The 12004-nt window shown below is 37.1% G+C and overlaps 1 protein-coding gene across 2 annotated transcripts in view; it reads right to left on the bottom strand.

Moving 5' to 3' along the window:
- The window catches only part of LOC101861050 (xanthine dehydrogenase), a gene marked incomplete in the record, with an annotated part of 55376 nt that overhangs the window by 14395 nt on the left and 28977 nt on the right, over positions 1–12004 (bottom strand). For both annotated transcript variants that reach the window (XM_013084101.2, XM_013084102.2), the window contains 12 exon segments: positions 1049–1160; positions 1542–1620; positions 2028–2132; positions 2990–3099; positions 3470–3549; positions 5380–5529; positions 6478–6535; positions 6951–7055; positions 7544–7666; positions 8912–9067; positions 9985–10088; positions 11597–11660. In XM_013084101.2, coding sequence (XP_012939555.1) covers positions 1049–1160; positions 1542–1620; positions 2028–2132; positions 2990–3099; positions 3470–3549; positions 5380–5529; positions 6478–6535; positions 6951–7055; positions 7544–7666; positions 8912–9067; positions 9985–10088; positions 11597–11660 — 1246 coding nt within the window.

Genomic DNA, 12004 nt, shown 5'->3' with positions numbered 1-12004 from the left:
AAATATTTAGCTTTTCTCTGCATGATAGAGGACAATACAGACATTTCAGCGAGTAATATATAATTGTTAGTTCTGCATTCATTATTTCAAACAAATCAAATTCTTTAAAAGGCAAAATCCTAAGAATATCTATATTCTACAACAGCACAGAGCCCATGAATCTTGGAAAATTCCTTTGAGGTAACTCAAGGAGCTCCTTCCCAACCTAACATTTGAGTTCACAATGAATCCATGGAGGATATCCTCCATATTGTTATCATCAAACACCAAACCTTATGCAAATCTCCATAGGCAGGTATAAGTCTAAATTCTAAATGTGAGGCATCGTGGTGGAATCAGGCGCTGGTCAAGTTAAAGAAATAGAAGATTTTTCTGCTGGTTTGGAAATTTTTATCAAATTTTTGTTTTTTGACTCAACACCTTATATGTCCATTTAAAAACACATTTCTGAGTGAGTTTTTGCAGAAATTTTTTTTATTAAAGGCACAAATACAAATTTTCAGTTTTCAAAGATCTCAAGCTATTGAAGTCAAAAAACTTTGGCGGCCTTTATCTCACTGAATAATTTTATTACCTCTGAAACCAGGTGGCCCCCACCTCCTTCAATCACAAATATTCCACTTTTTATTCAAGATGGATGCGTATTTTTTCATCGCAAGATTGACGAATAAACAAACTTAAAATGATACCAATAATTTTACATGCCTAAAAACTGACGAGCACCTGATTCTACTGCATTGTGACACAAAGGCCAACCAAGTCGCCATGTTGTTTACTATCTTCTCTCTCTGCCTGCCTTTGTTTCCTTTACCATTTAAGTTTTAGGCCCATGCTCTTAAATTACCTATAGCAAGAGACACAAATAAAAGAAATAATGATTTAAAGATATTCAGACATGAGTTGTTAGTATTTTTGAAAAGCAGAAAGTATACCAGCAATAGTCAATATATGCATTATTGGAACAATATGACCAAGCATGTAGGTCAAACACTCTGCGATTCAGGAAAAAACTGTTGGCACATTCACTGACAAAAAGCTGAAGTCATACCTTGATCCATGTGGGAAGAAAATTCACCAGCCATAAATGTTGGGTTCCACCCACTGTCCACATTCAACTCAGCTTCAATGGCTTTCAGTTTGCCATCTTTATTGAACCCAGCCTGAAAAGCAAAAGATATTAAAGTAGTATACAATGAAATCTTCAAGGAATTAACAGATCGAAGCTCAGCTAGATATGTGATTGTATAGCAATAGAAAGGGGGTGATCACATTAAAAAGAACTTGATTGATCTATTCTTTTCATATAACAGCAAGTTTTTCCATTAATTTTTTAAAGGTAGAACACTCATAGGTTTGTCTATAACATCATTTACAGCCCCCCCCCCTTTCCACCAATACACACAACCCCATCTAACCACACCAGTATCACATGTTTTTTCATGCCAGAAGGCTAATTATTGAGGGCAAATTCAAGAGGATAGAAAAATTATGGTCATACTCAGTAAAATCATTTCCCCAGTCTAAATAAGGATTTCACTTACTTTGTACTTGGCAAGAATTGGGAACCTCTTGCAGTTCATTTTAAAACTTGAGGAAAGGTCAAGACAGATGCGAACAGGCCTAGAAAAAAAATCCGAAAAAAAACAAAAATGGCATCAAACTGACAGTCAGTACCTTTTACAGCCCAATATTTAAAAAACAACCCAGAGACTAAAAATTCATAAGGCCTAAATCAAAAACAGTGTCTCTCACAAAGAGTTCAAAGATAATTCCATCAGTTCAAACTCTTATCCCAGAAGGACTAGCAGAATAAGCATAGTAAGGAGAAAATTACTTTTCAGAAAGAGGAGACGAAAGCAGAACACAGAACGTTGTTAAGGGAGGAGGACAGGAGGTGACAGGAGAACAATTTTAGAGAAAAAAATTCCAAACACCTTAACCTCTAGATCACGAGAGCCTCCAACCTCAGGTTTAAATGTGTCACAATGATTTGCTAAGATACAAGATCATCATGAAGGCCTTTTTACCTTTTCGTCACATAGCAGGCCACTGCAGCAGCTGAGGACAGCAGGGTGGCAAACAGAGCTTTCCCACCAAAACCACCACCCAGGCGGGCGTTTATCACATTGAAGCTGTAAAAAAAATTCAACAGTCATGCTCAAATGGCTGTGAAATAGAGTCTCATGAACAAAGCTTGAAGAAACTTGGAAGCTCCACAGACATATATGGACTTTTATAAAAAAAGGGGGTTGGTATTCATTCAGTAAGTGATACTAAGCAACTACAAGGAATGATTTGCATCTCAGGAAAAGAGCACTCAAATTTGACGTGGAAGAGAAAAGAATAAACAAACAAGTACATGGTAAGTCTTAGTTTTAGTAAGTGTTTTATGGCAATTGCAACACAATAAGGTCATATAAGTGCCAAAGATTAGAGGTGTTACATGAGAGTAACACACAAAAAAGAAGGAGGGGAGATAAAAACGAAAGATGTTTGATAGGAAAGAAGAAGCAAACCACACCAGAGCACCCGTCAACAACCCACGTACGTGGTAAATTAACGACAAAGTAAGAAGGCCCACAAGAATAAGCATGAGAGTGAGTCGGGAGCAAATAAGTTAAGGAAAAAAGACAAACCTTCACCCTCTTTTAGATTTTAAAAGGATGAGAGTAAACATCTCAGAAAAGACAAAAAAGAATAACATTTTTCTGCATGTAAGGAAAAAGTAAGACAGAGACAAGAGAAGGACAAAAAAAGTAGAACCAACCAGTGGTGCCCTCCAACTGTCCACAAGAAAATAAATGTAAAAAAAAATTAAAATAGGACAGAAACCAGACTGCACTTAACCAACATATTCAGCCCCTAACACGTTCACTCACTTTGATACAACATTTGGCGTGAAATAAAAGTTACGCTTATATTTTATGCACCCTCTTCAACCAATTTTCAGATGTTGATGGAGTGCCAGAAGTAGAGGTTGAGTACTCACTAGTTATTGGGTTTGTTCAGGGCTCGAGCTGCCATTCTTTGTGAGTGATCTGGAAACTGTGAGGAGGAGTACAAGTCAATGCCATCCTCTGAGGGAACACCCAGGGCCACCTGACAGACACAGAAAAATACATGTCCAGTAGACACATTTTGTAGCTTACAGTTGAGTAAAAGCAGTTTTGTCATGGATGACCTTTGAGATAAATAATTCTAGTCAGTCTTATCCAAAGCTAAAGATACTATGCTTAGTTGCTTTGTAGTAAAAAAGTAGTAAAAAATGCTTTTAAAATTGGAATATTATTGCTATAAATGTAAGCAATCAGTTGACCAATGGGTTGAATGAAAGACCTCAATAATCTGACCATAAGCGAAACCTATCTATATAGGGGAGATACACAAAAAGAATAAAACTTCTACTTCTTGACTTTCATTTGTTCATGTATCTGTTTTACTCACACCTTTTTACGACTGCATCACTTACCGGGTTCTCCAAGAAAAAGTAGTTCTGAGACCCGCCTTTAACTTCTCCAGTGATGACAACCTCAGCCTCTTCCAAAGCAGCTGAGGAGTTACAGGAGAGAGAATACACTTCTTTTTCATTCACCAGTAGACAACATACAAAGTAACAAGTCAAAGTTTGACACATCATGGTCAAGTATACAACAATGGTAATGAAAATTAAAAAATAAAGTCTGATAGCCCACAGGCTAAGTGATTACTTCAAAACAGGTGTCATACTCTCCTTTGTGTGTCATGTTCAACATTAGTCTGTGATCCACAAGCTGCTGAGTTTATTTAATGTTGTGTAATAGAGAGCATATGATAGAGTGTTTGTGTCCATTCTAATTTTGTTGTTACAGCTAATAAGAAAAGGAAATCAGTTAGCGGTGGCAAAAGGTCTGAATGGATCTAAATGTGAGGCAGCGTGGTGAAAGCAGGCGCTCATCAAAATAATGAAAACCGAGAAATCTGCATTTTTTCCGCCTGTATGGAATTTTTTTTGGGGAGGGGGGGGGGGATTTTTTTTTGGCTCAACACCTTGTATCATGTCCTTTCAACAACTCTTTTAAGTGTGGATTTTATGGAAAAACATTGATTAAAGGCACGCAAAATTTGAATTCGCAGTTTCCGCAAGGACTCTTAAGCTATGGAAGTCACCGAACTTTGACGGCCATTTTTTCGCTAATTGTACTTCTGAAACCAAGCGACCCCACCTCCTTCAATTGCAAATATCACCATTTCTATTCGAGATAAATGCATATTTTTTTCACCGAAAGCAAGGCAAATGAACAACCTTTAAGATGAAATCAATAACTCCATATGCTCCAAAATTGACGAGCGCCTGATTCCACCGCGTTGTGACACAAATGCATTTTTGACAGAAAACAAAGTTAAAGTGGTTTTGCCAACATTGCCTTCCCTCCCACAAATGAGCCTTCAGATGATTTACATAAATATAAGACCAAAGAGAATTGAAATCTAATTTTCTTATCATTCTATTTATATATAGCACAATCTTTTTAGGGGGGCTCTCGTGGCCTAGAGGTTAAGGTGTTGGCCTCTCATTCAAAGGTCCCGGGTTCGAATCCGGGTAGCGACCAAAAAATTTTCTTCTCTAAAATTGTCTCCTTTCACCTCCTTTCCTGCTCTCTAGCAATGTTCTGTTGTCTGCTTTCATTTCCACTTTCTGCCCCCATCCCCTCACCTCCTTTGCCCCCTCTTCTGGGCTCCTGACTCTTTCTGCAGCCTACTGCTACTCCTTGGCCCCCCCTTACCGCTGTCTTTCTGCCACACCCCTGATCTTCTGGTAGGAAAGATCTACATCTAGCCTTCTCGGACAAGGGCGAAAAATCTCGGAGGGCCCGTGTGCAAGTTGCGCACGTTAAAGATCCCTTGGTGGTCTAAAATCGATAAGAGTAGGCTTCGGCCGCCACCCGGGCAAAATTCAAAATTTCCTACCAACTGAAAATATTAGGTGTGTCCCGCGCGCTCATATGACCTATGCAGTTGCGAGCACCGTAAAACACTTTACAAAAACAAAATCAAAATCTTTTTAAAAATTATTGATAGAATAGAATGAATAATTTCAACTCATAATTTATTTTCCTCCTTTATTTTGCACAAGATATTTGTCTTCAGCTGAGCTTATCCATCTTTGTTGACCTTCTTTCAGAGATTGATTAAAAGCACAACAGGTAATTTTGAAGGGAGAGCACATGCTCTCTTAAAATAACACAGATGTGTTTGATTGAGTAGCCTACATTTTACAGCACTATCAACATAGCAAAGACACAGGACTGAGAGTCCGTGAGAAGAGACATTTCAAGAAGGAATAAGAAAGTTGTAACAAAACAAAGCCAGAGATAAACGTAAAACAAATTGATAATGTACCTGCTGTGTCTCCTTTGGATAGTTCTTTCGTTTTCTTTTCAAAAACCAGGTTCTTCTCCAGAGACTTCTCTATAGTCAACACAGCCTCCCCAATGTTGCTATATTTGACTTTGACCTTGCTGGCTGCTCTATCAGCCAATGATTGGGTCTCTGTGAATCAAGCAAATAGAATTTATAAATAGTTCTTAAAGCAATACCTCGTTGCATTTGAGAAAGTCTTTAGCAATGAAAAAAAAAAGTAAAACCCCAAACAACAAACAAATAATTCTTTCAATATTCGGCTTGAGAAGATACCTGGAGAAGCAAAAAGTGCTGAACAAGTTAATGACATGGTTTGACTTAGTTTACGTGAAAAAATAATTACATAAAACGTAAATTCTGTACTTCAAATGCATACAAAGTATGCCTGTGTGTGTGTGTGTATGTGTGTGAGTGTGTGTGTGTGAGTATGTGTGTGTCTGAGTGTGTATGTGTGTGTGTGTGTATGTGTGTGTGTGTGTGTGTGGGGGGGGGTGGGGGGTGGGGGGGGGGCAGGGGGGGGGGGGTTGCAGTTGAAAGGGTGTTTAGATTTATCAGTTTCTCCAATTAAGAGAGAGAGAGAAAGAGAAAGAGAGAGAGAGAAAGAGAGAGTGAGAGAGAGAAAGAGAAAGAGAGAGAGAGAGAGAGAGAGAGAGAGAGAGAGAGAGAGAGAGAGAGAGAGAGAGAGAGAGAGAGAGAGAGAGAGCGTAAATACACTTTGAGTGAGACTGCTTTTGATGCCCTCTTTTAGGAGGAGTGCTAGACACATAAACCCAAAATTTGTGCGGTCTGTAACCTAAATTACTCTAAATATGAAAGGCTCAAACTGTCTTGTAGATTCTCCACAGTGCACGCTCTATACCTGTATATAACATTGTCTTTTGTTGTTGTTGTTTGTATGTTTGTTAGGTTGGGGTTTTTTTGTTTCTTTTAAACAGATGAGATTAAACCCCAAAATCGTAGCAATATTATCAGTCTCAGCGGAACATCATTATTGCATGTAAATCGTCATTGAGCCTATGAATAAACAGGTAGTTTCTGGAAACGTCACAACACAACAGGTACATCATAAATACTTGCCTGCAAGTATCAGGCCGATAGGTTGACCTGCATAACCAATTTTGCTTGAAGCAAAGATCTGAAACATACAGAAATAATTAGAATACACGAATCATATCAGAGTCTTGTGATTCGCGCTTTATTTTCTTTATCCATTGTTTATTTGTTGCTCAACTGAAAATATTTGCAAAATTTGGCCCGGCTTTGTAGCAAATAAAAGGTATAATATGAGATCTTTACATATTGAAGGACATAACGGTAATATCTGTAGACAACTTGAAACTTCATTTATGCCAAAGCAAAATCAAAACCTGCTTGTTTTGGGTTTTTTTAAAGTTTTGCAATAACCAGAAACTGAAGAACTTTATTCTTCATGTCTGCAGAAATTTCTTTTAGGTGTGATATTGTACAACACAGGGCGTGTTTTGATGACGGAAATATTCCAATGAACATTCACGTCAACAATTGTGCACAGCTGTCCCAAACGTACTCACCTCCTCAGGAATCATATCAGGGAAGAAGGGGAAGGACATGTAGTCATTGACGCCACCTTCAGGAATATCAGCTGCTGACACATACCGCACAACTCCTGGCATGCTCTGGACAGGAAAAAGTATGTGAAGAATTAGTGGACAGGCACTTTATTATTTTAAAAATGTTTGTAGATTAAATGTTTTATCCCCCAATCCACATATCTTAGATCATTTAGGAGGTAGGCAGATTCAACCACTGCCTATAGTAGTAAGGGATGCTGCACCCCAACAGAAAGATCAATGATCTTTCCATGTTCTAAGAAAGTAATGAGCGTAAGGACTTGTCTCAGTTATATTACACGTATGAAGTATGAAGTCTTAAAAAATTAACCAATCTCGGAAGAGTTGGGAAAATATTTTTACCATTAAAATTGACACACTATATACTGACCTAAAAGTCAACCACTAATATGGGAAAATATATATATGTTTAATACAACTGCTACTCTGAAAAGTCTGTTTTCCTATGAAGCTATATTCAAGATAAAAGATTTCAGGATTTTTACTCAGGCATCTTGCCTTCTTCACAAGAAACAGACAACTATAACACTTACCAAGGCTTCAGAAGTATCTACCGAATCAAGGGTGGCCGAAGCTACATCGGACAACACAAAGGCAGCAAACAACTCACGCTGGAAAGTCGGCATGTCACTTGTGTAAATGGCTTCTCCAGATGCCTGAAACAAGAGAGAATTTTTAAAAACTGTATTATATTATAAATGTGTAATAAATTTATAACTTTTTTTTTTAATGAAAGGGAGATGAGAAGATATTTTTAGCTTTTGTAGACAGGATAAACCAAAAGTAGTGCACATTGAGTTTGAATGCAAACAGCAGAGACCAAAAATATGTTTGATTATGACCCATCATGTGTGTTGAGAAAAAAAGAAAAAGAAGAAAACAAAAGCTCTGACAATACCATCAAAACAATTCAGCTTTAGCGGTTACTGACAGTGTATAAACAGGAATATTAATCATAGAAAACAAAAGAAAGAGAAAAATGAAATTAAAAAACAATGAAATGCAAATCTCAGTCAGATTGTAATTTGATAACAATGGGTAAACCTGACATGGCAATATAAAGATATAATCAATATTTAATTTGAGCAAGAGAGTACTCTTTGGACACAGCAAGCAGGACAAATGTAGGAGCAGCTATTTCATCCTGGCAAATTGAAATTCCAACACTTCCTTTTCCCAAATCTGATTTTCAGCAAGAGAGCTTTTGTAAACCTCCATTTAAATCTGAACCAACATACTTTTCACAAACCCATCAGTTTCAAATTATCCACTGTCTGTCCCTGTCGTTTTATGCAAGTAAAATTCTGAAATTATGCAAACTGAGCCCAAAAATGTGAAATTATGCGATTCTGTTCATTTTATCAAAGAATGATAAAGGAAAATAATAAGAAATTATGCAAAAAATTATCACATTTTGCTAAATTATGCGGGGTGCATAAAACCACGGGGACAGCACTGTAAATGAGCTTTAGATCAGACGTATCTAGCTGGACTGATCTGCAGGCAAATGTAGATCTAATTCAAATTTCTAATGAGGAATTTTTGTAACATTGTAATTGAAAAGTAGACTATTGTATACAAATTTTTTCCCTGAGCAACTTGAATTTGTGATTTTAAAAGACATTTGCAAATTTAAGTCGTTAATGAAATGTCAAAAGGAGCACTACGTACCGCATTGGAACACATGAAACTGGGCGACTCGAACCGTTAATTCCAAAAGTTTGTGAAAAAGTGAACAAAATGCAAAAATATAAGAACTTGCAAAAACCAATGTAATGTGTTCATGGCTCACCATCCCCTTTATTCCGTTATCTTGGGGCTAGAAATTGTATCGAAGACCCTGCCTAAAAAAAAAAAATGTATTGCGCTGACAACAGTGTTAAACCCAAAGCATACCACACCTGCAGAGGAGCAGTCATCTTGGGCATTGGCTGTTTCAAAGGAAACTCGTCTTTCTTCTCTTGGAATGTTTGCAGACCAGAAGACAGAGGGCGCTCAATGCTGTCTGCACCACTTTGGATCTTGGCATCAGTGGGTTTGGCTAACTCCAGGAGGGTCTGATGTTGAAGATAAGACATATGTTATAGCATTTTTACAAATCGGATGCATGGCTTATAAAACTGAACAATAGCCATCTAAGACTACTTCTTATTTCATCTTCCACATCTCAGGGCTCAACTAAACATAAAACCCTGCAGAAATATGGTACTGAGACCTAGTGTTTCACTATAAATACCAAAAGATTAGGATAATTATGACTCTTAATCAAATGAGGAGAGCTCAGTGGGACATTGTGTCCCTGGGAAAGGCACTTTACACAAATCTCTCATTTGGCTTTCCCTTTCGGATGTGGACGTTAAACTCCAAGACCCAGCCTCTTAACAAATAGTGTTGATAGAAGTTTAAACCTATACCATTTCACTTCAGAGAAGGACCAGACCAGGCCAGTAGCCACTACCAACACTAGACAGGATTTCTAAAGTTTGGAACATTTGTATAATTTTCATTAAATATTAATAGAAAGCTTTTAGGTATGGAAGGAACTTGGGGATGGTTGATTAATCAAAACATTCCATTACAGTACTAAGAGGCAATATGGAAGGATGGTGTGGGTAGCGTGCATGAAAAAGTATTAAATTAAAACATTGATATCATTATAATAAGGTTCAAAATTTTCCTTCCTGTCGTGTACCTGTATGTTGACATTTTGGCTTGACGCAAATTTACTGCCAGCAATATGATAACACATGATGTGCTTTCTACTATTACATACAGCCATGAATATTGACTTCCCCAAACCAAGAAACCCCAACACACCATGAGGCATTGTTGTAGCTTGAGTAAAAATGAAAAAGTAGATCTTTATTAAATGGGAAGGGGATTGATACTGAGTTGATACTTCTTCAAAGAGCTAAATAACCACTAGAAAAGGTACTAGGCTTACGCTCCTACTGAAACAGGATAGAAGACTGACCTTGTAGAGCAAATTGACTGCCAGATTCTTCCTGTACTGTGCTGAAGCCAGCAGTGGGTTATCAGAGGCAGGCTTCAGCTCATCAGCCAACACTTTTGCTGCTCCTGAAACCAATTTTATTCCATTTTTGCGAAAGATTAATACACCTTAAGACATGAAACGGTTCAAAGAAGGAGTACTTGACACAGAAGACAAAAGGAACAGGACAGATAATAGAAAGTACAGTTAATATGTAAAAATTGTGCTTTTACATAGAAGTGAACACGATTCTGTGAATTATTTCCTCACAAGGAAAGTTTGCCACTAACTACCCTCTTGTGTCTATGTAAAACAAAAAGGCAGGTGTTTCTGGTACACAGTTTTGATTTTTCCGTCTATTCAAAGTTAAATACAATGAAATGTTTTCAATCCTTTCCTTATTTTGAGTCTATGCCCCTAGTCTATGTCAGTCACTAACAGTCAAGAAATATAATATGAACTAATATCGTGTTGACAAAGGATTCCACAATTTAATCTATCAATATGAGAAAACTTACAATGAAGCACAGGAGTGTGAAAAATCTACAAGCATAATTAAGGACAGAGTAAAAAGGTCCTCTGTAAACCAGTGTCATGTTGAAATGTGGTGTAAAAAAATAAACTCTTCTTAACTGTTCTTCTCTATTCTGAGTGTTAGACTATTAGACTGCTTATAATCAATATATAGAAGGGCAACAATAAATCCTGGATTGTTGGTCCCTATATTACCATGATTAATTTGAATTATGTCCCTGTAATTGTACTTTTATTTTATCTACCCTCACAACAAAGATTGTCTGATCTTAGTGATCTTTACTCACTCCTCCTTCCTGTTTTAACCACTGGTGCTCATACTCATTATGATTCAGTCTTGTCAGTGAAGCCAGAGAGGATAGACCTCATGTCATTTTCTTATATTATGTTAAATAAATCAACCTTCTTCATCAAGAAACAGAGTCTTCACTTTTGCCTTCTTAATTACAACAATGGCAACCAACCCCAGTGCAACATTTAGACTACTCTTTACTCTCAAACAAGCATGCTGGAAATGTTTGCTATTGTAACAGGACTTTCAAAATAGATCACGTTCAAAGAAGCAAGAGTTGAGCTAGTACCAACCTAATTTACAGATGGATTAAATTAATCATAACTGTTCTCAAGCACGCTTTACATGCACACATAATAAACATTTGGCAAAAGAAATGACAGCAATTTGAAAGTTTTATTTTACTGAGAACTGCACAATTGTCCCACCCTCGTGTGCGCATTTACTTCTCTTCTCTTAGCAAGCTAATCACACGTACTAAGGTCTTGGAAAACTGAATAATAATAACTTTACTCTTTACTCTTTATGTTTGATGTGTGCAAGTCCAATCATTCATTCTTATTAAAACGGTAAAAGTATGTCTGCTCAACCATTTTTCTCAAGCCCAAAACTGACTTAAATTAAGTAAGCCTAATCTCAAAACACTTTCTGTTACACCTTCGAAAAAGCACTTTGCAAACATTTTTACCCATTACAAACCAGCTTCAAGAGGTGGAAAAAAATAAAAATGACAAAAATGTTATAAAACTGCCATGACATTTTTCTTGCCTTTGATAACATCTTTTGTCAAACTCTTTCCTGTCAGGAAGTCTTCCGTCTTCACGGCATGGTCCTGTAAGAAACAAGAAAGGATGATAAGTGGACAATTTCTCTGAACTCACACAGTATGTGATGTTTGCACAGACTGTTACGAGTACTTGTTCTTTTAAAGATATGTGATACTTTAACTAACATGATGACTGTCTGTGTCAAGTAGCAAAGACAAGACAGCATCATGTGATAAATAATTTGTTGGTTGAACAAAGGTGTGTTTTTGTGTATTCTTGATACTAAAGTGCATTTAATATATGTGCAAGTGTGCCCTAGTAGAGTGCATATGTACACCATTGTGTGAGTATGTGTGTGTGTGTGTGTTTGTGTGTGTGTGTGTGTGTGTGTGTGTGTGTTTGTGTGTGT

This window comes from Aplysia californica, unplaced genomic scaffold (genome assembly GCF_000002075.1).
Source record: "Aplysia californica isolate F4 #8 unplaced genomic scaffold, AplCal3.0 scaffold00271, whole genome shotgun sequence".
Lineage (NCBI taxonomy): Eukaryota > Metazoa > Mollusca > Gastropoda > Aplysiida > Aplysiidae > Aplysia > Aplysia californica.
This window is presented reverse-complemented; position numbering and strand designations above follow the sequence as displayed.